The 26,094-nt window shown below is 39.7% G+C and overlaps 3 protein-coding genes across 3 annotated transcripts; 1 reads left to right on the top strand and 2 right to left on the bottom strand.

Annotated features, from left to right (window-relative positions):
• Nucleotides 1-538: 538 nt before the first annotated feature.
• Nucleotides 539-5,367, bottom strand: LOC307015329 (uncharacterized protein). The gene is made up of 5 exons (XM_079643840.1): nt 5,232-5,367; nt 2,071-2,155; nt 1,866-1,939; nt 1,691-1,781; nt 539-1,607 (listed from the first exon to the last, which is right to left on the bottom strand). Exons 1-5 carry the CDS (start codon nt 5,295-5,297, stop codon nt 1,444-1,446), a joined length of 480 nt encoding a protein of 159 aa, XP_079499966.1. The 5' UTR covers nt 5,298-5,367; the 3' UTR covers nt 539-1,443.
• A 922-nt stretch (nt 5,368-6,289) lies between these two features.
• pum2 (pumilio RNA-binding family member 2) lies at nt 6,290-21,845 on the bottom strand. Its single transcript, XM_079646648.1, has 23 exons — nt 21,675-21,845; nt 20,192-20,534; nt 18,219-18,287; nt 17,224-17,329; nt 16,831-17,018; nt 16,548-16,717; nt 16,002-16,293; nt 15,808-15,901; nt 15,560-15,667; nt 15,292-15,437; nt 14,394-14,514; nt 14,067-14,207; nt 13,538-13,924; nt 13,220-13,447; nt 12,778-13,045; nt 12,538-12,667; nt 12,297-12,431; nt 12,024-12,161; nt 11,037-11,162; nt 10,724-10,795; nt 9,735-9,856; nt 9,325-9,517; nt 6,290-8,776 (listed from the first exon to the last, which is right to left on the bottom strand). The coding sequence occupies exons 1-23, from the start codon at nt 21,830-21,832 to the stop codon at nt 8,645-8,647; spliced, it is 3,867 nt and encodes a 1,288-aa protein (XP_079502774.1). The 5' UTR covers nt 21,833-21,845; the 3' UTR covers nt 6,290-8,644.
• A 785-nt stretch (nt 21,846-22,630) lies between these two features.
• Nucleotides 22,631-25,566, top strand: LOC307017134 (rho-related GTP-binding protein RhoB-like). The gene has a single exon (XM_079646647.1). The coding sequence runs from the start codon at nt 22,806-22,808 to the stop codon at nt 23,394-23,396; it is 591 nt and encodes a 196-aa protein (XP_079502773.1). The 5' UTR covers nt 22,631-22,805; the 3' UTR covers nt 23,397-25,566.
• The last annotated feature ends 528 nt before the right edge of the window (nt 25,567-26,094 follow it).

Genomic DNA, 26,094 nt, shown 5'->3' with positions numbered 1-26,094 from the left:
TTTTATTTATTTATTCTTTATCTATGCATTTTAGTGCAATTATTTTCAACCTGTTTTTATGTTAAGATGCTGTTATTTAGTTCACTTGCTCTTTGTGTATCTTTATGTGAAAGCACTTTGTGACTATGTTTTGAAAGGTTCTATATATACATAAAGTGTATCATTATTATTATTAATAGGCCTTTTTAGGTTGTTGAAAATGATATTTTATCCTTGTCGTTTTCTTTTACAATTAAATATCTGTATTGCAAAAGTCTCCAGACAATATTCTCTATGTGGTGTCATTATTGTCAGTATTAAGTGTGAGAGTTATTCAATTTTTCCTTTAATTAACAACAGTTCAAATGGCAGTTCCTCATCTAGTAATCAGTTGCCCTTTTAAGTGTTATGGTGTGACCTTTAGGAGGGTGTACATTATTTTGCAACTTCATCTTTTACCATTTGAAAATCAATCACATTTTCCTGATTAGTACATACATATATTAAATAAACGTTATACGTACACTCTAGTTATATGCTAGTAAAACAAACAAAGACATTCAGGATTGATATTTTTTATCAACAATTATCAAATACAAAAATAGTAAATATCTAGGGTCTAGATGACATTACGAGATAGTTACATAGCAGCTCATCATTATTACCAAATTGTATTATTATTTACATTTATTATGCACCCTGCAATGAGTTCACCCTAGATTGCTCATGTCACATGGATTATTTAATGCACTGTAAATGGGGATAATGCTGAGGTTTCCCTATTTAACACAGTTAATCAAGTATTTCTGGTTATCAGGGATTTATAATAATGAGGTCATTAGTCCTGCATGCAGCTTAAAAGGCCCTGTTACACCTGGGTGTAACAGAGGGGAGAGGCTCACAGCATACATTCTGAAGTGTTACAGTATTAAAAGCAGTGGTGTTACTTACAACAATAACAATGGCTAAGTTTCATAAAGCCAGTCCCATAAAGTGTATTTTTTAAATGTAAAAGCTACAAAAAAAGTGTGCATGGAAGCAAAGATAGCAGCCACTTAAAACAATTACATAGCTAAGTGTATTTTACATGGTTGATAATTAATCACATACTACATCTATGATCTTCTTTACAAACAAAAAAATCCAAATAAGATCATACACCTGCTGACAATCCATAATTTATAAAGAAATAAAGCAAGTTAAAATTAGTTGCAAAACTTTACCTTAGGCCCTGTGTTGAACGAAGCAATCCCCAATCCTTTTTAAGATAGTAAACAAAAACAATTCTTCATAAATATAAATACATTATCAATGAACAACTGCAGATACATTTGTATTAGATGGGATAGTCAGCGATTCACCCCCAACATTAAGAGAAGACAACACGTTTACAGTCGCTCCCAAGGTATACATTTGCCTGGCAACCTCCCTTTAAAACATAAACATTGGCGTTAAAATGTTAAGTTAAACAATCCCTTCTTCCCTGTTGGGTCTGTGATAATCTCCACGTGAAGTCGTCTGCTGGGCCAGGACGTATCCTTCATTATCTGTCTTCTGCCATGTATAGATTAATATTGCAGCCATTGCAGCTGCAAGAACCACTCCTATCAATCCTCCTGCAATAACAGCTGAAAGCAAATGACTGAGTTAGAAACAATCACACAGTGTAAAACTCTGTCAAATATGCTTAATGTACCGTAAGGCAAAGTACCAGCAAAGATTTCTTTGTTATCCAAAAAGATCTTGCTGCTTGCCACAAAAACATATTCTGATCCCATGTTGTCGTTCAGGTCTGAAGTACCCTATAATAAAAAAAGAGCAGGATTAAAAACGTATTTTCTGCTCTGCCATCTTCGAGGTTAAGAAGAAGTGAGACTCTACCCTACATCAAAGTTAGTCTGGGTTCCACCTCCTGCTGCTAACATGTGGATATCTTTGCTGTTGGTGTTTTTAATTTCACCTGATGAGACAGAGAGTATGACATGTAGCCTATTGTGTTTGGTTTTTGAAAAAGAATGACAAGAACAGAAGATACTGCGTTAAGTGGAGTATAACATTTCTATAGTCTTTGTTTGTGGTTTTCAGCATTACCTTGTTCTGACCAATCTCCTGAACCAGAGCCAGAATCGTCCAAGTCATATCCTGATCCCTCCAAGTCTTCTGGAGGGTCAGGAAACTGATTTCATGGAGAAAAAGGGATGAAGATATTTAAAGACGCAGTTCAACACAATACTGTTTCCTGTTGCTGCTATTATCAGACATATGAAAACAGACATTGGGCTGAGTAAGCCTATGAAGGTACTTTCCTTAAGAGGACAATAAAGAATGAATCATATCTCGGATACAAAGTCCCACTGATGCAATGTCAAAACACACTGTGGCTGACAAACCCATAATGATGCAGTTATCACCAATAAAGTGTAATGATTACATATTATAGCTTGAATAACATGGTAAAATAACTCCACCCCTTAAAGCCCCTGTCACACTGTCCCGAAATGTACACCCGATGGACACACGAATATGGAATTGTGAATTTCGCACGAAGATGGCCCGAACCACACACGAAGGCAACATTTACATTACATTTAAGATATACAACTGCAACGAAAGTAACACAAACAATTATGTTAAAGTATTGATACTGTGCTGATATTTTCAGACTTTGTTCTTTACTTTCTCCGTCTTTATATGTAGAAGATATTAAGTTTTCTCCGTCATGTTGTTTCCATAGCAACAACAAATTCCTCGCCTTCAAAATAATATATTATATCCTTTTTAGTTTCACAGAACACAAATTGGGTTATTTACATAATATGTTTACATGATTTTGTTGTGAAATAAAACAACCAGATGGACACACGATAAAGGAAATGTTCAAATTCGGCTCTGATCGTAGCAACATCGGGCCATTCGTGAGGGCATCTTAAGCCATCTTTGGCATGCCAAAGATTTTGCCACCGCTCCCGAAGTTGCTGCCGGAGCCTGATAAATTCCACCGGCGGTCATACGATGGCTTAAGATGCCCTCACGAATGCCTTACGAAGGGCAAAATGGACACACGAAGTCAACACGAAAATGAACCTTCACAAGGTCCTTTGGCAATGCTTTGTGATGCCAAAGATGTTGCCACCGCTCCCGAAGTTGCTGCCGGAGCCTGAGAAACTCCACCGGCGGTCATACGATGGCTTAAGATGCCCTCACGAATAGCCCGATGTTGTTACGATCAGAGTCGAACTTGAACATTTCCTTAATCGTGTGTCCATCGGGTGTCAATTTCGGGACAGTGTTACAGCTGCTTTAGCAAAGCCGTAAAGGTAAAAGAACACATGATCTGTTGTTTGGACTCAACACAGTGTATGTAGCAGCTCAGCACAACAATAAAAAGCTCCTAAAAAGATTTCTCTTTAAATAAATGACAAGCTAGACTCATTGATAGAAACGTAATGGTCTTTATCAATTGTAAACAATGTACATTACATAAAGCTGCTGTTCTTAATGAAATACAAACTATAATGTTTTACAGCCTTGAAACAGGGGTAGAAAAGCATTACTCTTGATTGGATTGAGTAAAGAACAATCTGAACAGTCATACTGTAAATATCCCCACCCAGAAATAAAATGTGGCTTGGTTACCTCCCTGGATCCGTGGACTTTTTGATGTGTCATACTGTCCGTGCTTCCAGCTGTAATCGTGGACACTTATAATGTTTACAGCTGGAAACAATTGTCAAGCAGCACTATTGCTTAAAAGGGATGAAGTGAACCTAATTTGAACCTTATCCATGGTTTGTTTCTCCTGATGTTTGCAAGACATGAGTGAAAGATGAACTTAACCCAAGATGCGAATGCTTTCTGTCTGTGTGTTAGCCCTGAGATGGACTAGCCACATTGTACATAAGACGTCTTACTGCACTTTGACTTGGAAACCACATTGAAGCCTGTTTACTGCATATGACGTCTATCACCAAGTGTGAAAGAATTTCCGTGCCAAGAATTAAAGGCCAACAGACATCAGAGCAGCGAAACTGAGACAAAAAAAGAACAATGTGGGTCAACCACACCAACAAAGACACACATCCTTTCACTTACTTTGGACTTCTTCAAAGAAAATAACGAAAAACATGTAAAAGCAATGAGATGACAGTGATATAAAAGTGCTATTAAATATAATATTTTAATAATTTTGTTTTGAATTCATCTTAATTAATGACAACATGGATACGGAAAAGTGTCAATTTATGTTGACTTGTAAGGTTAAGGTTTATTTATATGGCACAGACACAAAGGCAATTCAACTTGCTTTACATAGTCATTAACACGTAATGATTAAAAACTAAATAAATTGACCAAATACACAATTCATAAAAGAGATACAAAATGTTTTTAATTGTGATGTTGCCTTAAAACACTATTTAGGAAGTAAAACATTTGTATCAGATTTGTATGAACTTGAAAAAAAACCATTATGTTTTGAACCACTTTAGTCTGAAGACTTTTCATGTTATTGAAGAGACTTTTAGTTTGAGGTTAGTCCAAGGTACACTCCTTTTTGTCACAGAAAGCATGTAGCCTACTATAAAGATATTCATCCGTGGACGTATGAAATATCTGTAAAATAAAAATAAATGCGGTTCTTCTTGTTTATATAATTGCTACTGAAAGCCACATGACGCGTTGAAACCACAAAATGGGAAGTGTGATGTCCTCTGTTGAAACGCACCTGGTTTTTATTTTTATATATAGATATGAAAAGAGTACATTATGATTATTAATCCTTTAATGTGTTCACCACATCTGGTAAAGGTGGAGCTAATTTAATTACTTTATATATTGCTGCTGGATATCTGTACCTAAAAGTATATGTTTATAACTAGTTTTGTTAAATAAATGCAGTGGAGTGAAAAGTATAATATTGGCTTACAAAATAAAGTAGAGTAGAAGTATAAAGTAGCATGACATTTAAATACTTAAGTAAAGTAAGTAGCCCAAAATCGTACTTGAGTGAATGTACTTCAATACCTTACACCACTGCAAATCAACAAATTCGATTAAATGTATGTTGGTCACTGTAACTAACATTTAAAAAGATTTCCAATTAATATCAAGGCTTAACAAACAACAAGGTCGTAAAACAACAAACACACCTTCGTGAAGTAATATAAGCACCGGGTAACTTCAGGAAGTGAGAAAGGTGAGCACGAGATTGACGTAACGTCTACAATGCCAAAGTGTGTTTTAAATTGACTTACCGACATATTGATTGGATGTATTAATCCCAAAATCAAAAACCAGGAAGCTTTCAAATAAATCCTCATGTTTGGGTTGAGTTGGTGTTCAGTTTATTTTGTACTCTTCCTCGAGCCTCTACCTGGCCGCCCAAGCCACGCCCACCAATAAACAGGTTCGACTGTGACCTTTAGATGCTACCCTGATAAACATCCACTCGTGTTTTTAATTCAAAACACAATATTTGAACCAGTTACAATTATTGAATGGGTCCATGTAACTTCAGAAAATGTCCTTAGTTGCAAGAAATAATAATTATGTACATACAAATATATTTGGCTTCCTTAATCATTTGTAAATGTTTTTTCAGAATAAAATACCTATGAAGCAAAATCTCTGCGATCAATTTTAGTGCAAGGATAAAAGTACTTGTGGTACAAATTGCTACTATCAAAAGTCATATTTGATCAATTAGCCTATTATTGATGCACTAGCAGTATTGTATTATTGTAGCAGGTCAAGGTGGGCTTATATACCTTGGGAAGTTTCATGTAAAACAATGCAAAGTATTTATGAAATGGTCAATTTTGTCAGAATTTCGTCTGAATGTCAATAATGCAAAGTTGTATTACACAAGATTTGGATGCAGCTGTATTTGTACTACAATCAATTGAAATCCCTTGACTACAATCAGCTCATTTAAATGTTATTAATTATACAACTTCTACAACCAATTAAAATGTAGAGTAGCGATATGGTGTAAACAGTATGCATTACCACTGGTCAATATTCCTAACAATCAAGTGCTGAGGCTAGTTTTTTTTCAACCATTAGTGCAGACAATTTGTTTAAGTGTCATTAGTAGGGATAGGAATTTGCATCAAGTTAGGCAGTATTTAGTTATATTGTGATTGGCCTACCATTTAGTAGAGTAAATATTAAAACCAGTTCAAGATGCATTGACCCTTTCTCCATCTGGACACAGATTATTATCAGGAGTAACACATCCTTCCAAACATTTGTAAACAAGATAAAAAGGCTTAAAGAAACATGAGAACAAAAAAAGACAACAATGCAGATCAAATGTTAGAAGAACAGTTTAATCATTACATAGTCACAATTCTGCTTCCAAAAATGAGTTTGTTTTCTTCATCTAACATCTGGAAATGTACATAAGGCCACCTGAAAATGTACATGACTTTGACAGTGTGACAAAACTCATATGTTCATATTTATATAATTGACAATATTTTACATTGCTTTTGCTTACAAGGTAGAAGCTGTTCCAAAATACAGCACTCTTCTGTACAAAAATAATTCTTGTCATATCCTGTGAAGTTTCCATGGTAGCAGAGAGGACTAAATGCAGCCTCAGTTTTAGTACAGAGTGTTTTTTTTCTTCTTCTTTTTAAACTGTCACACTTTAGAAAGACTAACAGTGGATGTTTCAGCTCCAGTACAAATAGAGGCTGGCCTTTCCCATAACAGATTAAAAACAAAAACCATGCCAGATTGTGAAGCCATAAAGTTCTTTTTTCCTTTAAAATAACACTTGATCAAATAAAACTGTATACATTATATTCAAGGGGAAAGGAGTGATGAATATACACACATCAAAATGCACATCTTTGCCTTCATCTCCCCCAAAAAGTGTAAAAGACATCCCATTTACAGCATAAACGTTTACAAATGTACAACTGTACAGACGAAATAAAAGCATAACTACAAATTTAGAGCAAGGCCTGTCAACACCACGACTAGACGTTTTTTTTTCAATTAACTAATAACATTACATTTATTAACTGCACATATACTACATGTATTCTACAATTATTCATTTGAAGCAAAGAAGCCGTCACTACGAGCATTACAGGTAAATCGCATAGCTCTCGATGGCCCCACCAGCCTCCACCAACGCACTTGCATACCCAACCAAATGAAAAAAGGTTTTAAAAAACAAAAACAGAACCATTAAAAAAAAGGTTCCTTCGGCATCCTTTCCTCAACTCCTCCCACTACTTCTAGATCATTTCACCTCAGATGTACAAAGCTGGGATAAGCTTCACTTCACAACATTTTTTTTTTTACTCTACTCTGACTTTAGGCGGTGGGGATCCCATCGTCGCTTCAAGCCCCCTACCCAAAAGCAACAATTTACTCATACATAAAGATGCTATACATCGCTAAACTACTTCTACGCAAGAGATGATTATTCAGTACATAAAGATACCGTTTCTAGGGCAGTGTTCATCTCAAAGTACAAGACAGATAAGATGTTACACAAAACATGATAAAGAAAAAAATCATTCCAAGGATTAAAACCTGTCACAGCATGCCAACACATACCCCACCCCACTAATCCCACAAAAAGCCCCCCCTCCCCCCCACTACGGTCATTTCCTGTTAAGATTATACCAGGTTACACGCCCCGCTGTACAACCAAACCTCATGCTCTGCTTCTATAAGTTAAATGGTAGCTTTCTTGTTTTGCATAAACCCCGAGTGATCACTTGGATGAGGCTCAGTGGATGCAGCAGCTCAGGTTGGTCAGTCTGTAATATTTAGTACCGAAACAGATAGTTACATCAGGCAGACTACAAGCTGCTGGGGTAAACAAAACGCCCGCCCCCAATTGGGAAAGGAGGCAGGAAAAAGCCACCACTGGGGAAACACCGCCCTACACTGAAGCACCAATCCCTAAAGCGGAGTTCGCACTGCGGTCTTAAGAGACGTCGGGTTCACTGTGGCACAGGACTCATCGTATTCACCCGTGGGTTGTATCCTTCCACACTATGTAGTGCTATCTGAAAACGAATCCATCAGCTGCTTTGGCATGGGAAAACACTTTTACTGTGCACGGGAGAATATACAAATATAATCATCAATTGCCTAGATCTCATTAGAACAGCTGACATAATAAGTCTGGTTACAAAAACAAGTGGAATTGTTTCTTTTAAAAGGATCACTCAGTTTAGCCTTATAAAATCACTTGCTGGTGTTAAATTGTAGGAATTGGAAATTTCAGCAAATGTGTATAAGTTTTTTTTCTACAGAGAATTTACAAGGTAAAAAACTAAATGTACAAGATAATATGAAAACCAGTCAAATACATCAATTACATCATTAACAATGGGCTTGTGCTTTACCCAGGAACGGAAAAAAAGAAAAAAAGAATCAGCCTGCCGACTGAGCGCCCCCGGGGGCCGCGGGACGGGCCGGCACCAGGGGGCAGAGCGGCAGGGGTCAGTTGTCACAGCGTTCTTAGGTGAAGTTGACTTGTCTGTGTTTTTATTTTTTTGGTAATTCCCCCAAAAATGGGATAACAGAGGGTGTCAAAGGCTAACCCCTATGGCTAAGGAGCATTTCTCACAGAACAGGGGGGTTTGGGGCTCGTAGTCCTCCGCTTCTCTCCGGGGGGCCCAGGGTGTCGACGCGACTACATGAGGCCGTTAGTGGGGCCACCGATGGGACCCAGCTCAGAGCCGCTCTTCATGTAGTATTTCTCCAGCTTGGCCAAAATGTGCTTTCCGTAGGTGTACTTACGTAAAGTGGCAATGTGAGGCCGGATCTGAGAAGGGAGAGAAGGCGCAGAGGTCAGCAGAGCAGAAACCATTAGTCCATTCATTATTGAGTTCATCTAAAAACATATTTAATAAATCAATGTAGGTCAGTTCTGAGGCCATAAAAGCCAGATTTTGTATTTGTAGCTTCTTATGTTTTATAACTTTATGATAAGGAAAACAAATTCATATTTAAATACAATATTTTAGATCTTGTTGGTCAGAACACTATAATTTACAGGCATTTCTTACAATCAAAAAAATAAATAACCCTAGCTCATAGTCAGTGTGGTTTAATGTAAAACATTTTAAAGAGTCAAAACACATGCAATATGGATTAAATACAGGAAGATAACAAATAAAATATATTTTATGTTCTATAGTCCCTTTTTGGACGAAACCTTGTTTTCACAAGTTGCTCAGACCCTCGCATTGTTTTGAAGTTAGGGGAAATTAGTAAGTTGTAGTTATTGCTCTATTGCATAAGAGGTAAAGTACTTTTTAAAAATCATTGGTACACTTTATTTATGGAGAAACAGATTTGTAGTTTACCAACCTTGTGCATGATGATTTTGCGCTGAGCAGGTTCTGCCATGTCAATCATTCTTTGGACGACATAGTTGGCGTACTGGTCCTTCATCATGGTGTACAGGGCGCTGTGGGGCCCGTCCTTCTGGCAGCACACTTCATCTATCAGCAGAGCTCTCTCCGCACGCGAAGAGTGGATCACACACTTCTCCACAACGTTACTGAAGGAGAAAAGAAAGAGAAACGCTTCCGTTTCATCATCTGTGCTGAAAGAGTTACACAGCCGTTATCCGACATGGTGGACGCTTTCATTGTTGGAAAGGCTGAATCATTATTACTGCTTTTTGAATTATCATACGACTCACAATAACAGTTGAATGTGTTTCACTGCGAGGTACACCTCCTCAAAGTGTCTACATTAAAAACAAGACAACTTACCTTGCAAATTTGTGTTGGCTGAGGACAAGAACCTTTCCGCGAACTTCTGCGACGATCTTGCTCTTGTCTTCTGGTCTGCCGTGCTCCAAAACATGCTGAATGACGTAGTTACCGTACTGATCCTGTAGGAGGCAGTGGAGGTGTGAGCTCAGGGTGAAAAAACCATTTCAATATTAAATTAAAAAAAAATAAAAAAAATCATAGAAAGGACCCATGCAACACCCTTTATTGCGATTGATGCTCATGCAACACTATTTAACATTGATTGAAATTGTTTGCGAGATAATCATGCATCTCTACAGTGATCGATAGACCGATGAGTGACACCCCCATTTGGATCTTACTAAAAAAAAAGTTATGGTCATCACTGCGGAAGGTCAGACAAAGCAGATGCTGTTGGTTTGATGAACAAACATGACCAACAGCATCGTTGCCCCTTCAGGAATGGGTGATGGACAGTTATGGTGTTATTTTAGTGCGATGAAAACTCACCTGCCCAAGCAACAAATAACACCACTCTGATTTGATTGTGTTAAATTAGTAGTTTTTTTTGGGTAGGTAACGAGACCTCCACTTTTCATTTGATAGCCTTCAAATCCATTTCCTGTCAATCTGTTTTAAGAAGAACCTGCAATATATTAATTCAAGCCAATTTCTTAAAGTAAGATTAATCCTTTACATGTTTCAAATTCTTCTATCGAACAATAGCAGTGAAATCAAGGCGATAAAAAAAACCCAGATTGATCAGGAAATGCTTTGGGCAGAAGAGAGGGATCATCAGACAGCAGGTGTGTCTTTTGAATCCTCTGTGGCATAAAGCAAGAAGGAGAGAAAGGCGAGAAAGAGGCGGCTCAGTGGGTTAGAAGAAGGCCTGTAGTTGGAAAACTATCTAAAATGTTAAATAAGATTCTTTACACAACAAAAGATAAAAAAGGGAAAGAGGAAGGGAGCATAGGGACATCCGCGAGAGAGAGGCAAGTTGCTCTGACCTTGAACAGTGCATCGCGGGACACTGTATAATATGTTTTGGGTGTCATCTCCAATGATACGCCTTGATATTTCTAGATGGAATAGGTGAGGGGGCAGGATGGATGTTTAAATAATCACATACATCAGATGTAATGACAGCTAACAGTATACATACATTCATCCTTACATTTTACAACACAGGTACAATGACAAGCTGACAATATGAAATGCTCAAACATGAAGGAAGACATGCAAATACACATCAATAATAATCTGTCACATCTAACAAGACATACATCTAGGTTCACTTAGAAATGAGACAGATGTGCTCACCTGGCCCAGCTGTTCAGAGTGCTGATGCAGCTCTTCCAGGATGGGCAGAGTCTGCTCCTGGGTGCAGTGCTCCAAGATCCTCTGGATGACTCTGCAGCCATAAGGGTGTGTGGAGAGCACAAACACCTGCCAAAGGAAATACAAATAAGGGCATCAGTATAGAGGTACATTTCATAAACACAAAGCACGACTGAAGTATAAAAGCGTTTGACTGGACTAAAAAGCTTACAGCTGTATTAATATCCAGGGTTCATACACTTTTTCACCAATGACTTCTCAATGACAGTTACCTCATCTTCCATTACCAAAAAAATTACTCTCAGCGGTACCACTGAAAATGGTTTATTTTAACATGGAACAGGAAAATAAGGTCTGCATATGAAACATGTTGTGCCTATCTAAAACAAACCAAATAGTAGGCTTACTAGCTTCTACACGCTAAAGCAATTAAAATCTCACCAGCAAAACACCTCGTCAGTTAAATGCCATTTTACGTTTCATTAATACGATAAAGTATTTATTATCATTATAGTATTACTATTTCGGCGATTAGACAAAATATAAATTATATTTGTTACATTTCCATGACTTTTCCAAAACTTCAGGGCCTGGAATTAGCATTTTGAATTTCCATGACTTTTCCAGGTTTTTAATGACCGTAAGAACCCTGAATATCAGATATTTACTTCACAATATTGTGGTATCCATAGAAATTGGAAAAAGTGTAAAAAGGTGGCGATGAACTTTATTACTAACCAAAAAAGAAAAAAGGCACTAGCTTAGAAAAACCATCGTACCATGAGTGTTTAATTTTAAGTGAACACTGATGGTAAAAAAGTAATGCCTTTACTCTGTATACAGAAATTGATTGTTTTATGGCTTGACAATTAATGTCATAGGATCATGTTAAACTGACCTCTGATCTGCTCGTTTCTTTTTCATATTACCTTCTTGCATAAAACAATGCCATCTATATATTGAACGCACCTGTCCTTGGAAGGCATCAATAATGAACTGTAGGGCCTGAGGCTGGACGCACTCGATACACTTCTGCACCACATGGTTGCCATTCTGGTCCTTGACACACTTCAACACGTGGCCATCCAGCTCGCGGACAATGTCGCTCTGAAGAGAAGAAGTTAGGGGAAGGAGGGGAAGGAGGGAAAAATGTTAACAAATGTCCCCATGTTGGCGTATGATAACAAAATAAATAGTTAGCAAGAACTTTGTTTAAAAAAAAAAAAGTATCATCTCACTTACAATTACCTGCTGGTCAGAGGAAATGGACTCCAGGGCTTTCTGAATAACTCTGCAGCCGTACATCTGCAAAGCCAGGGGAAGGACGTGTCCACGGATACGTGTTGCCAAAGCCAGCTTCTGGTCTGCACTCCCAAACTGCACCACACAAAACAAAGTATTTAGCACACACACACACACTCAAGAAAGTCTCTCTGGTCTTGTATCTGTTCAGATATAGATCGACTTTAAAAACAGTCCTTACCTCAAAGAACTTTTGTATGACATAGTTCCCAAACACATCAGTCATCAGCTGGTATGCTGCTTGCAGAATCTCTCCGAAAACCATCTGCCTCTCAGCTGGAGTGGCTCTCTCTAGCTTCTGTTGGATAAATCTAGACAGATGAGAGAAAAAAGATGTTTGTCAGATTTTGGTACAGACACAATGCAAGGTAAAAGAGTTCAAATGCCCTTTTCAGCCAAAGAGCTGAAATATCTTATCCACCTGGATCCATGCTGGTCCTGAGAGAACTCCACCATGTGTCCCGGCAAGTCACGGAGTTGAAGGTTGGGGAAGCGGTTATTCCTGAAGTCTTCCAGTAGGCGACTGCGTCCGGACGGCATGACATCAGAGCGACTGTAGCGGGGCCGAGACGGAGGGAACAGCTGGCTGCTGGAATTGAAGAGACTGGACGTCCCGCCGGCACTCCGGTACTTGGCCTCAGCTCCAGGCGCTGCAGAGATGTAGCGGCCGCTGCCATTCGTCAGGCCACCTAGGGTAACAGGATGAGCGGATACTGTAGTGGTGACAGCAGTTGACCATGATTGTTATTCATTTTAGAACAGTGTACACATTGGTCAAAAGAAACATTTAAAAGAATGAATATTGAGATAAAGTCAAATTAAATAATGTAAAACATTAGATAATGATTGAATATAAGGCATACCTAGGTGAAGGCTGGAAGAGGATCCATGAGAGGAGGGCAGAGAGGGTGGAGGAGTGAGTGGAGAGTGACCTGGGGTGAGGCCAATGGGGCTGGGCGAAGAGGAGTAACCCAGGCTGTTGTAAAAGGGCTGGCCGATGGGAGTTAAGTTGCTGTTGCCGCGTTTGTAAAGGTCAGCACTTGCCAGCAGGGAGTCCCGGCGAGATACACTGCTACTAGTAGAGCTTGATACTGCAAAGAAACAGAAACAGAAACAGAGTGAGAAAGCAGACTCCTAAAAGTAAAGTGTATCCTTGTCTAGCTTGTGGCAAAGTTACTGACCAGAGGAGCCGAAGCCTCCGAGAGCAGAGCCCAGGCCGACGCCGAGCGAGCCGCCGGTGTTGCTGAAACCCAGGGAGGAGTTCTGTTGCTGCGCAGCTGAGGTGTGTGAGAAGAGGGAGCTGCTCTGAGAAGTGTTGGGGACCGATCCAGAGCCGTAGAAGGAGCTGGAGGGCAGCCCGCCGCTGGGTGGGGGGGCCTGCTGTTGCTGCTGCTGCTGCTGCTGCTGCTGCTGCTGCTGCTGTTGTTGTTGCTGCTGCTGTTGTTGCTGCTGCTGCTGTTGTTGCTGCTGCTGCTGCTGCTGCTGCTGCTGAGGCATGGAGCGGTACAGCCCGTTGCCTGGAGGACCAGACATGTTGTTACCGGAGTTAGAAGCTGACACCGCAGCTGCTGGTGGACGGAGAGAGGAGAGTGTGAGGGGCACAAGGAGAGCTGAGGGCAGAATGACCCCGGGTGGTACTCATTGAGTAAGAGCAGGGAGGGAGGAGTAGATAGACATATTGAAAAGGATGACAGGTGGACTAGTACTCACCAGCTTGTGCTGCTGCTGCAGGGTTGAGGAGGAGAGGAGTCTGGACTAAACGAACGGGACCACCTAGGCCAGCTCGACCTGGGCCCATCACAAGGGCCCCATTCTGGTCATAATAGGCTGCAGGGGCCAACACCTGGTATCCTGAGATAACGAACATGAATAGGGTGTTACTACAAATGAAACAACTTTAATAAGTCACTAAAGAACACAATACCAAAAACATATAGAAATACAAAACATACTTAAAAGAAAATTCAACTGGCTACATCCAGCAGTGAAGTTAAATGTATATGGCTGTATTGTATGTGTAAGTAGTGGTGTACTTACCAGACATACCTGCGTACGCCAACGCAGGGTTTGCGGCAGCTGCTGCGGCGAGAGACTCCTGCTGACTCTGCTGTCCCTGCCCCGGGGTGAGGGGCCGCTGGTTGTTTCCCTGCCGCATCACCTGGGAGGAGGCGGGGGGGACATTGTCACAACTACAGCTTCTCCAAAGGCACTCGCAGAGTTTAACCATATTTAGCTTTTTATGGTAAAGTTGAACTAATCTGCATCATCAGGACTGTGTGGCTTTGGTTCTAGCAGTTCTGATTGACAAATGCCTAGCAACATAAACAAACAACCCCCAAACTGGCATCAAATTGTGATTCAAATCTTCCTCAATTCTGATTGGTGCACAGAGGAATGCGACCATTTTTTTCAAATAGCGGCAAAACCACTTTTAACACAAGGACAGGAAGATAAATACAGACAGTTATTACTCATTTGAACTGTATATTGACATGAACTGCACTTGAATTTATAATCTAAGATCATATATGATTTTAAGTCTTAAACTGAACAGCATATGATCAATATGTAATTTAAAGAAACCCACACCCAGAAATCTGTCTAATGAAGAGGGCAGCCATCTTGAAGTTAGTTAAACAGTGGCAGTGTTTTTGTTTGTTCCAACTATAATATACTTTCATATGTGCAGCTCGGTTGTCATGACATTTATAGTACATCTGTACATGGCCATGTTCTTGAATGTGAAGTTAACTAATCCGTGCTTGACGTATGGGGGGCATTTCAAAGTCATGACATAAACCAGACTTGCATAAATCTGCGCCAACTAGCTTTGAGTGGTGTTTAGGAGATAGCTTAATCTGGGTGCAACTCGTCATTCAGGTGCTTTTTAGGGCCACCTTTGCAAAACAACCCTCTGATCAAATGCACTTCTTACCTGTTGTTGGCCTGGCCCTTGTCCCTGATTGGATGCTTGCTGATTAGCTGAGTGATTGGCATTTGAGGCAGCCTGCTGCTGGAAAAGGTTGGCCGGGTACACGCCCCAGGGAACACCATAGTACTGTGGAGGGACCACTGTGGGCCCTGAAGGAAATGTTGATGTTACATACAGATCAACTGAACTCAATCAGAACAGAAGTGCATGTCAAAGACAAAAGCCTCAACAAGAGCTCAAAAAAGGCTGAAAATTGTTTTTCTATGATCACCTGCAAGCGAGGCTGCTGCTGCCAGACCAGCGGCTGTGTAGGGGTCGGTTCCAGGGGGGCCAGCATTAATGATGTAAGGGTTTGGCACAAACGCTGGAGCAAGGCCAGCTGCGTATTATGAGGAACAGTAATGATTTTAGATTTCCATATCAAATGAATATGCAGCATTGAAAACAGATCTCTAGAGACAGAAAAGTAGTTGAACGATATTACACAGCACACTGTGGAAGATGCACAGTCCCACTTACCCAGATGCTGCTGCTGGGCTGCAGCCAGGGCATATTGCTGCTGCTGAGCTGCACTGAGCTGCTGCACCGTGAGGGTATTTGATCTCTGGAACAACTGGACCAAATAAAATAAGAAAACAAGAAAAAGGATCAAAATCTGTTGAATGATCTTCCAATCATCTCTCTTTAAGGATGCCTCGTGAGATTCAACCAACCTGCTGCTGAGAGTTGTAGTCAAACATTCCTACTGGAGTTCCTGAGGAGTCCACCTGAATCTGGTTCCCGGCGTAGTCGAACTGGAGGGACTCCACTCCGGCCTGCTGCTCCATGCCTCCCATGTTCTGGGGTTCCTGGTTCTGGAAGTCCTCAGGTCCTTTGTTCTGTGCGGGGTTGTGATGTTGGAGGACATGTTGGTGGTGCTGTGCCATCATCTCCATACCCGGCTGACTGGGACCCATTCTCTCCACAGCCTCAGTGGGGGAAGCTTGGCGGCTTCCAGGGGTCAGACTGAAACCAAAGAAGCACAAATAGCAAATTAGAAGGAAACTTTTCCTTAGGAAGAAGGTCTATCATAGTTGTTAAGACGATTAGCTTTTATATTTAAATTAACTCGCCTATTTTGACAATTTTATTATGTTTAGGCTTGAAATGGAAGGACAATCTAAAACTAGAGCTTCAGATGAGGATTCAAAAACGAATTCACATTCAAATCTCAATCACATTGGATCGCCATTTGATTTATGATTGAAGAACAAACATACTTGAAATCTTTGCAGTCTCTGTCCATGCCGTTTAGTAGACCTCTTCCGTTTGCTTTAGCGGGATCATTCTCATCTCCCACCTTCTCTGGGCTCTTGTCCTCTTCAAAGGGGGATACTTTCTCTTGTACATCAATCTTCTCTCTCCCATCTTGATCAACATCTGCTCCACCCTATATTCATAAAAAAAAGAAAAGAAATAAAGGTTAAGACTATTTGCCTTCCAAGGCAATAACTTTGAATGAGTAAGAGATGGCCCCATTTTGAAACAAAAAGCTAAACTTACATAGCCTCCATTCCTGTAGCGACCGTCCATCTTGTCCCCAGGAGAAGAGCTCAGGACGTACTCCACCATGCTCACCCCCAAGCCTCCGCCTTCCGAGCGAGGTGAAAGCACAGAATTGGCATCACCATTCCCATGGAAACTCTGGCCTGGTCGCCGCTGCACCATGATTGGCTGAGACACTGAATGATCTGAATGAAAAGCTGTGATCAGACATCGTAATACTCGTGTACATAAACCAAGCTGGGTAAACAACACAGTCACAGTCATGCAACAGTGAAAGTCAATAGGTGATCAGAGGTGCTATTTTCAGCCGTGAAATTTGTCTTAAAATGAATCCTTGATCTTGAAATGATAGCTACTTGAGAATACAATAAAGACATAGGAGCCACTCACGTGATGTTCCCCATGCATTGTCCCTCCACTCCTCTCCAAGAAGCATCCCTTTCCTTCCATCCTTGGCCAGCTCATCAGAATCCCAGAGCTTTTTTGCTGGCAGATGCTACAAATAAATTGTAGAAATTTGAGATGAGTAAGTAAGATGTCTTATGCCATGTAATATGTAAACCATAGTTTATTTCAAATCTGATGTTTAGGGATAAACATTTTCCCATTACTAATACTCAATGAAAAATCTCCCTTCAAACTTATATACAGTTATTGTGGCTGCAGAGATCATGAAGAAAAACATCCTGCAATACACTGAAGGGCCCTGTCCAACCCAATCTGATTTGTGTAAAGGCAGCAACATACAAATGTCTTATTGTTAACTTCCAAGCCAATAAAAAGAGAGTGGTGCAAACAGATTCCTACTTTGATTTAAAGCTGTACTGCAGGGTTGTCAAAACCGTGTAACAGGGGCGCTGCGCCCTCATAACAAAATGTCAATTTCCCCCGTAAAATGTTAAAGTGATGCCAGAAAAAAATATCTCGGTTTGTTTAAAAAACTATGTAATTACTCAAAAAAAAAAACTGTGTCAAAAAGACTGCCAGGCGGCCTTGACAGTTTTGTTTTTACGGAACTCCGAATAAATAGGGGATGGATGTCCAGTCTGTCGGTGGACGAGTGGCAGACAGAAGACCTACACTTAAACTGTGATTTTGGAATAAGACTGTTTCTTTTACTGTCCTTTTTTTCTGTAGAGGAAGTAACAAAACCATAACTCGGGATTCATTTGTTGTTTGAGGAGCAATATATGACTCCGCAGCTTTAAGACATGAAGAATCTATTATTTTCCATTTCGCTGTAATGCATTATTTTCACCCGAAAGTGGGCGGGCCCGTAATTTTGGCCGGAACTGACGTTAGCCCCCTCATACTATATTTTTCTATAAAAAAAACCCCAGTACTGTAATTGAAAATAGACAGAGGTTAGGAGGAAAACCTCTTACCTCTCCCATGCCCCTCGACTCCAAAGCAAGAGCCTGGAAGTCGTAGTTCATTTCATCTGCAGCACGGACCTGAGACAAAAGAAGAAAACATGGACTGTAACCAAAAAGCTTTAAGCACTAAATAAGAGGAGACCAAAAAGATATGTTCTGATCACTAAGTAGCAATTGGTATTTGTTCAATTTTACCCTGAAGAAAAATTAGGTTCTGTGAAAAAACTAAACAACCAGAATATTTCAAGAGGCCGCTCAGCCAACAAAAGCATGTTCAATACTGAGGATTTCAACAAGGTGCTTTATAAAGAATAGGCCACAATACATCCACATTTCCTTTGAAATGTGTAATTCTAAATGTGTAAGCCTAATTAGCTTTCCATAAGTTATCCTAATCACCAGAGTACAGATCCAGGAGGATTTTCATAAACTGAATGAGCCATTGTTCATTTTTCTGCACTGAGGCTGATGATGCTGGAACTCATTTGGATGTTTAAATGTCAAGATAACAATCATAGCACTAGAACACTAAAAGGACTTAACAAAACAGAAGAGCTGGGCCCAATTTATTTTCCCTCCGGACCATCCTGATTCTGTTACACATGATTAACAGGGTCATATTTTAAGGCAAAAAACTGATGTAATGCAACATTAACCCAGACAAACACAGCTGTAAAAAAACAAAAAAACACACACAGAAAACAGGTTACACCGAAACATTGTTCAACAGGCCCTTATTAATGCATACAATGGACCTGACATGGGTTTATCTCTCGGCCCCATGACATGCGTCTCAATAATTAGAAGGTTGGCCCGAAATAAGTGTTAGAATAGATTAAAATTGTAAAGAGAGATCTTTTACTTTTAAATCACAAAAACATATCAAACCTTAACCTTCTTACTAGCTTATTGGTTGGGTTTTGGTTGGATAGAGCTAGTGAAATAATTCCAGTCTAGTCCATCCTAATAAACATACTTTAAATAAAAAAACAAAACATTAACTTATTTTTAATTTTCAGCATTGTCTTTTTATAGCCTAAACTTATGTTGGTTAAGTGAGGTGGATGTGACGCTACATGTACCAGTAAGAAGATCAAAGTCAAGAGCAGGAAGTGAAGTTTGTGCAACAAAGAAAGAAATCTCAAAACTGTTTAGATGCCAAAACACTGCACAGCTGTTCAATTCTGGTAGACAGGGTATTAGAAGTTAGACTGGTTATCATAGTGACAGTCACTCTGCAGCTGTGCTAACAGTGGACGAAGCTCTGGTCTGACTAGATTTGCCTTCTGCAAATGAGAAGGTTGCATTTTTTTAACAACCAATGCTGTTGCTGCCCTAACACAGCTGGGTCTTGTGGTGGCCCAGTGACAGACTGGTGATCTGTCCAGGGTTGACGGCACCTCTCAACCAAAGTGTGCAGGGAGAAACTAATACTCAGTCCTTTTTGTTAAGACGCCTCGATTCTTTTTATTTGGCTGGTAGTGGTAGTATTCAGTGTTCTAAAGAGAAGACCTACTGGACCGACAGTCCTTTCCTCTTGATGTATTATTGCCTGAATATGTCTGGGTCGTACCTAATATAAATTCAAAGTAATGAATGAATAAGGCACCAACTCAAGTGTAGTAAATATTTCTATTTTATTTTTTGTCAAATACAATTGAGTGTTTTAGTCAATAGAACCTCCCAGTTGTCAACAATGTTCTTTAACCAACAACCCCTTCTTTTTTTTTTGGCATGTAGAAGTCCTTTATATTTAACTAAAGTAGAACAACTCCTTGGCATATCGGAGACAAATTCTGCACCCTAAAGCATTACCCTCTACCAACAAAACCTGTGATTTTAGATCAAGAGATCCAATTTCAATAAAACAATATTGATGGTTATTGATGAATGTGTGGCATGTGGTGTAAAACATAACGGATAAACAGAGCATGTGACCTGAATTAAATCAGATAATGTAACACTAAGTGCAAATGCTTTACCTGATCAACATGATTAGCATCACCAGTTGGCCAGCGATGCTTGCTGGGTGTGCAACCTCCAAGCTGCTCCCCGGGCTGCCTCTGAAAGAAGTATCCAACGGTGGCGTCATCCTGAGACCGTCCACTCAGTGGAGGCTGCGGGGTACCCGGGGTAGGGTGAACAACCCTTTCCATTCCCTGTAAATGTGGGACTACAGCAGCCTGTCCAGCTACTCCAACGTGAACTCTGACACCTACGGACTCAGGAGCGCCATTTGCATGCAGCATCCCACCTCTTGTCTCCTGCCAGGCCACGTCATTCATACCTAGGATGCTGCATGGAACGCTCATTCCACGGTAAAGCCTACAAAAAACAAAGAAGATAGACAAACAAATGTTATGTTGACATGGGTATTCAGACTCGTTTCATCCCCCTTTTGTGGTTTTCTGCTTAGTAATAACATCATTACTTTTAATAGACTTTAAGTCTGACACAAGTAAGTCAGTAATATGGTTTAAGTACCTTCTTTTTATTTATATAAAGTCAATGTAGCGCCAATTTCAAGTTGACAGTTTACCATATACAGTGAGGCTTTAAGGAAATAAAATGCTGCAAGTAAAACATGTGGGCGTTATTGCTGAATTTATTGTGAGGAAAAGTACACCTTTATAAAAGATTAAAAGGGAAAGTTTTCACCCAAAAGATTACTACACGTATAACAGGAAGGCTACCACTTATTTTCTTCGCCGGAAAATGACAAATTCCCGAGATGCTAACTTCGTGCTACGACTATAACAATAGTTTATGTTGCACAAGATTTCAAAATGTAGTTGACGGATAAAACTGGGCATTTACATAAAATGGGAAGTCTAATTTCGATGGTTTAATCATTCACGAATGGGTAAGGCAAGAACAAAAACAGATAACTGACGAGCATGTTGATGCATGAATGCTAGCTAGCGTTGTCTTTAGGCTAGTGTTAGCTGGTGATCATGGCAAACGAAACGCTACCGTTAATGTTACTAGTGATGCAAAAACACTCGATGTTATCGCATAACATTGCGTATTGTTTTCCCACTACAAGAACCATCGGTAATGTTTTACTAGCTGCACTGATATATCCAACATTACTAGTCGATGTGACAAACCGATGTGCAAGCCTTCAATCAAGCTAACGATGTTAACCTAGCCTGCTAGCCCGTTGCTAACAAGCAAGCTAGCCTAGCCGCTTTGACTTATTATTTACGTTACTTATATTTCCAAATGTTTAATAGCTAGCAATTCCTTGATGTGTTGCATAGCATTGTATGTTTGTTACAGTGCACGTCTTCGTCGGTACTAGCTGATATCACTTTTGTTTATTGTTCTCAAGTGATACTTCACTGGAGCATTAGCAGCCAGCTAAAAAGCTAACGCTAGCGGGGCCTAGTGTTTATTATTGGTTTGGCGATCAAAGTTACATTTGTGAATTCTCGATTGTCTTACAATAGCGTGTGGGCTCACCTGTTCGATGGAAAACCCGTAAATGTTCCTTGGATTGTAATAAAGCGTTGGTTGAATGCAGACACGCCAAATAAACCCAAATAGCTCGGAGCTAGCACACGCTTATTGCCAAGTTGTGAGCTAAAACATGAAGCAAACACTGAGTGGCTAAACAACATGGCCCCCCTTCAAGTTCCAAACAGAGGGGCCTTAACCGCTAAACAAAAGGGGAAATACTCACAGCACGGCAGTCGCGTTTAAAATAGTCGCTTTGCACAGCTTTTGCCCTGAACACATAAAGAGGAGATACTCACGCGTTGTCTTGTCGAGAGAGGGTCTCTGCTTGTAGCACGCCGTCAACCCAATTATATATTGTTTTGTTTCCTTGGAGAGAGCGGTGATTTAGCAAGGCTTGATAGTCAAAGCTAAGAGTTTGCCTACGCTAGTGCCCCCTCCCTGTAAATAGCGTGAACTACGTAGACATGCGTATAACAATGTCGAATTGAATTTGCCTTCCCCACGTACCTTTGTTACACCATGGCAAGATCTATTTTATATGATAAGCAACCTGACATCCATCATTTTGTTCAAATAAGCATTTCCCATAAAACTTCTTATTTAAATATATATTTTAGTTGAATTCGAGCTTATTGAATACTAGACTTGTATGGACAAAGGATTATCTTAAACCAAATATATAATGTTTAAATTCGGATATGGGGAATGTTTAATGACGAGCAGCCCATAAAACACGTCGTCTTAGAGAGGAATAATAAAATAAAAAAAGCCGTGTTCATTATGCAGTTTGATGATTCGGATGATTTAAACTGATCCTGGGTCGGGCTTGTCCTCGTGGTCCATGACCCTCCTCTCCATAAGGGAACTCGGTGAGATCCAATCACCTCTTCCTCTACAAACTGTGAGCTCACCTCCCTATTTCCGATTGGATTGCTATATTTAGGAAACCACCCTATGCTTTATAAAGAGATCGCACTGTTCCTGGTCGATTTTCTGGAATTAGGAGGCAGGAGTGCCTTATGGGATACGTCTCATTTAGACTTTAAAGGCAGAAGGAGTGACTACAACGGGCACAAACGGGCACATCTGTGTGTTTGATGCCACGTTTAAGCGAGCAGTAGGAAAAAGGAAGGAATGGCAGACATACGGAAGAAACTTGTCGTGGTGGGGGACGGCGCATGTGGGAAAACATGTCTTCTTATTGTATTTAGCAAAGACGAGTTTCCCGAAGTGTATGTTCCGACTGTGTTTGAGACATATGTGGCGGACATAGAGGTGGAAAACAAACAAGTCCAGCTAGCTTTGTGGGACACAGCTGGACAGGAGGACTACGACCGGCTGCGCCCCCTCTCCTATCCGGACACTGATGTCATTCTGATGTGCTTCTCCGTGGACAGCCCGGACTCGTTGGAAAACATCCCTGAAAAGTGGGTCCCTGAAGTCAAACACTTTTGTCCGAATGTACCCATTATATTAGTGGCCAACAAGAAAGATCTGCGCAACGACGAGAACGTAAAGAACGAGCTGTCCCGGTTGAAGCTGGAGCCCGTGAAGGCAGAGGATGGCCGGGCCATGGCCATGCGCATTGGCGCATATGACTATTTAGAGTGCGCTGCCAAAACCAAGGAGGGGATCTGGGAGGTATTCGAAACCGCAACACGGGCTGCCTTGCAGAAACGCAAAATACCATCAGGAAGTTGTCTCAAATGCTGTGTTTTGATGTGAATCGACGCATACAACTGTGACGCGCAGACAATATGCTCCCTCCGCTGGGATCTGTGTCTTAACATGTACGGGCAGAGACAATGGTTTGGATACTCCCATGTAATCACACGACCTTGGTCGAACCAAACCCAATGACTGCAAACAGGTTGTTTTCAACACCCTCGATGATGGGTTGATATCGGGGCGTGTGTCTGTGAAATGCACTGGTTACAGCATGTTATTTGTTGTCACATGATCCTTTTCTGGCAGGTTAAGAGGTAAAAAGGTCAAGCTTAATATCAGTGGATGCCTTATTTATCCCCTTTTCTAAAGGCCTGCTTTCGAGCCAAGGTTAAATGTGCTTACTTTTTGTGTTTCAAAGTGTTTGCATAGGCCACTGCCTTACTGCCACAGTAATACTTTGTAATAAGCAAAGCAGTAAAAAAAAAATTGCACTCGATATTAATGTCCACTTTGTATTGTAAACAATGACTATTTAGTTTGTGAAATTGCACAGCATCTGGACACCACAGTGATTCACAGACAGTTTTATGAGAAGTTCAAGTCAGATCAAGGATGCCTGAGGTCTTCTGTATAGTTTATTGTGATGTTTTACGCCATTTTGAATAAAGACATAGCTTACGTTTACAGTTAAAGAAATCAGTTGTCTCAGGTTTGTTAAAAGTATGTTGTCGACTCCAGTATTAAATGCCTAGTTTAGTAGTTCCTACAACAGGTAAAATAAACATTGAAGTTCAAAGAGACTAAACATTGGCCAGCATTAAAAAAAAAAAGGCCAACCACATTGTCCAGTGTAGTTAATTCCAAGTATCTTGTAAAATGTACAAACAGTTAATAGAAATATATAATTTTTACGTTTGCTAAGCATGTTACTACCTTCCCTTATAGCTCACCTGAACCCAACCTTTTTAAGCACTAAGTATCTCACCATGTTTCTGAATTCGATATCCAGGTCTAGCTGTTTTACAGGCTGGAATATCTCAGCTGTGTTGTAGTAGACCTTTTCTATTTAGCTACAGCTTCCTTTACAGTTATGGTGTTGATATGTCCAAGAGAAGATCAAGCATGTGTGATGGTTTAGCATGTGAGTGCTATGCTCAGTTCAACTTGTTTTCTTGGAAAATGTCAAGAAAGAAGAATGTGCTATGTCAGAGCTCTATGAGCCAGTAGAACAGGGTTATGTTGGGTAATGGAAGGGTGTGGTAATTAAAAAGAAAAAAATGGAATTGTTTCATATGTTATTAAATCACAATATTATGATAATTACACAAAAGGGTATCCCTTTGAGAAAAACAGTACTGTTTTATTTATGAAGATGTTTAAATGTGTTTACAGGCGTTAAGCTGAGTTATTAATAAGAGGAACAATTCAAACTTTCCATATCAATGTCTTCCATTATGACTGTGAATGTACCTCAAATTTGTTATGTCAAAAATATTGTTGGAGCTTTGAAGTTGGCATCAGTATTTAACGAATTTGAGCCAAAATTCCATCTTGTGTAATAAATTAAACTCATGTTTAATCTGTGTCTAAACAAAAGTGCTGTCCTCTTACAGGATGGTGGGAGTGCTGGTTTAAATGACAACTATGAACATCAATTACAGAGGGTGTTGCAACACTGTGAATCCAGGATATAAATCCTTGGTGGATTTACTATACAAGTTGTTCTTTTAGTGACAGAGAAACAACATTTTTCTTAAAACATGTCATTTTCAGTGGTTAATTAAACAACAATTGCTAAGATAAATCTAATAAGTTTATAAAGACTATCTTTTATAAATCAAACCAGATACAATGGTGTAAAAGTCACATTCCTCCCTGCCTTCTGTTGCTGGGCTTTTTGCTGACTTACAGGACAGGAATGCATTGTGCTCGACTGGTTAATTTTCCCACTCCGGCCCCCCTCATGTGCCTCTGATTTCCAATGTTGTAAGGTTATTATTCAGTGATCAGACAGGGCAGAGCATCATGTTTTATGGAAAATAGAAAAGTGCTGAAATGTGCCATACACATTTGTTTTTAAGAGTTTATCATGACAACTTTATTGTAATGATATAATGTTTAGGTTTGAATGGGACAATGCACATTTATTTTGAGGAAAAACAATACAGTATAAGGGAACAAGCGGTAATGTTTTGGGAAAGTCAATAAAAAAATCAATGTGTCATCACCACCTTTTACTCTCACTTTTTTGCCTAATTTTCTCAAACTAAAGACACACACTTAGTGTTGGGGTTAAGCTGGCATATGTTTCAACCAAGTCAGAAGTCAAATAATAAATGTATCTACAATTATGTGACCTTAATGTTTGGGATTTTTGTTACTTTAAACAATAACTTTAATATAGGTATTAAGATTATTGATGAAAAGCAACAAAAGTATATTTACTAATGTAAATATTGGAGGTAGTTGTACTGTACGAGTATTTCCGTATAATTTATTGCATATTTAATATGGTTATTTAATATTTAAAATAATTCTCTTTAACTATATTGAGTTGACTATATACTTTTGATATTTTACATACATTTAGCTGATATAACTTCTGCATTTTAACATAAGTGAGATTTTAAAAAGAATGTACAATGTATTTTTCCAAATGTTGTATTGCTACTTTTGATTAAGTAAATACACTGAACACTATTGATTATAACAAATAGCCATCACAAAGAAAAACACAATTCATGCATTACAAAGG

Source organism: Notothenia rossii, assembly GCF_949606895.1.
Source record: "Notothenia rossii genome assembly, chromosome: 8".
Lineage (NCBI taxonomy): Eukaryota > Metazoa > Chordata > Actinopteri > Perciformes > Nototheniidae > Notothenia > Notothenia rossii.
This window is presented reverse-complemented; position numbering and strand designations above follow the sequence as displayed.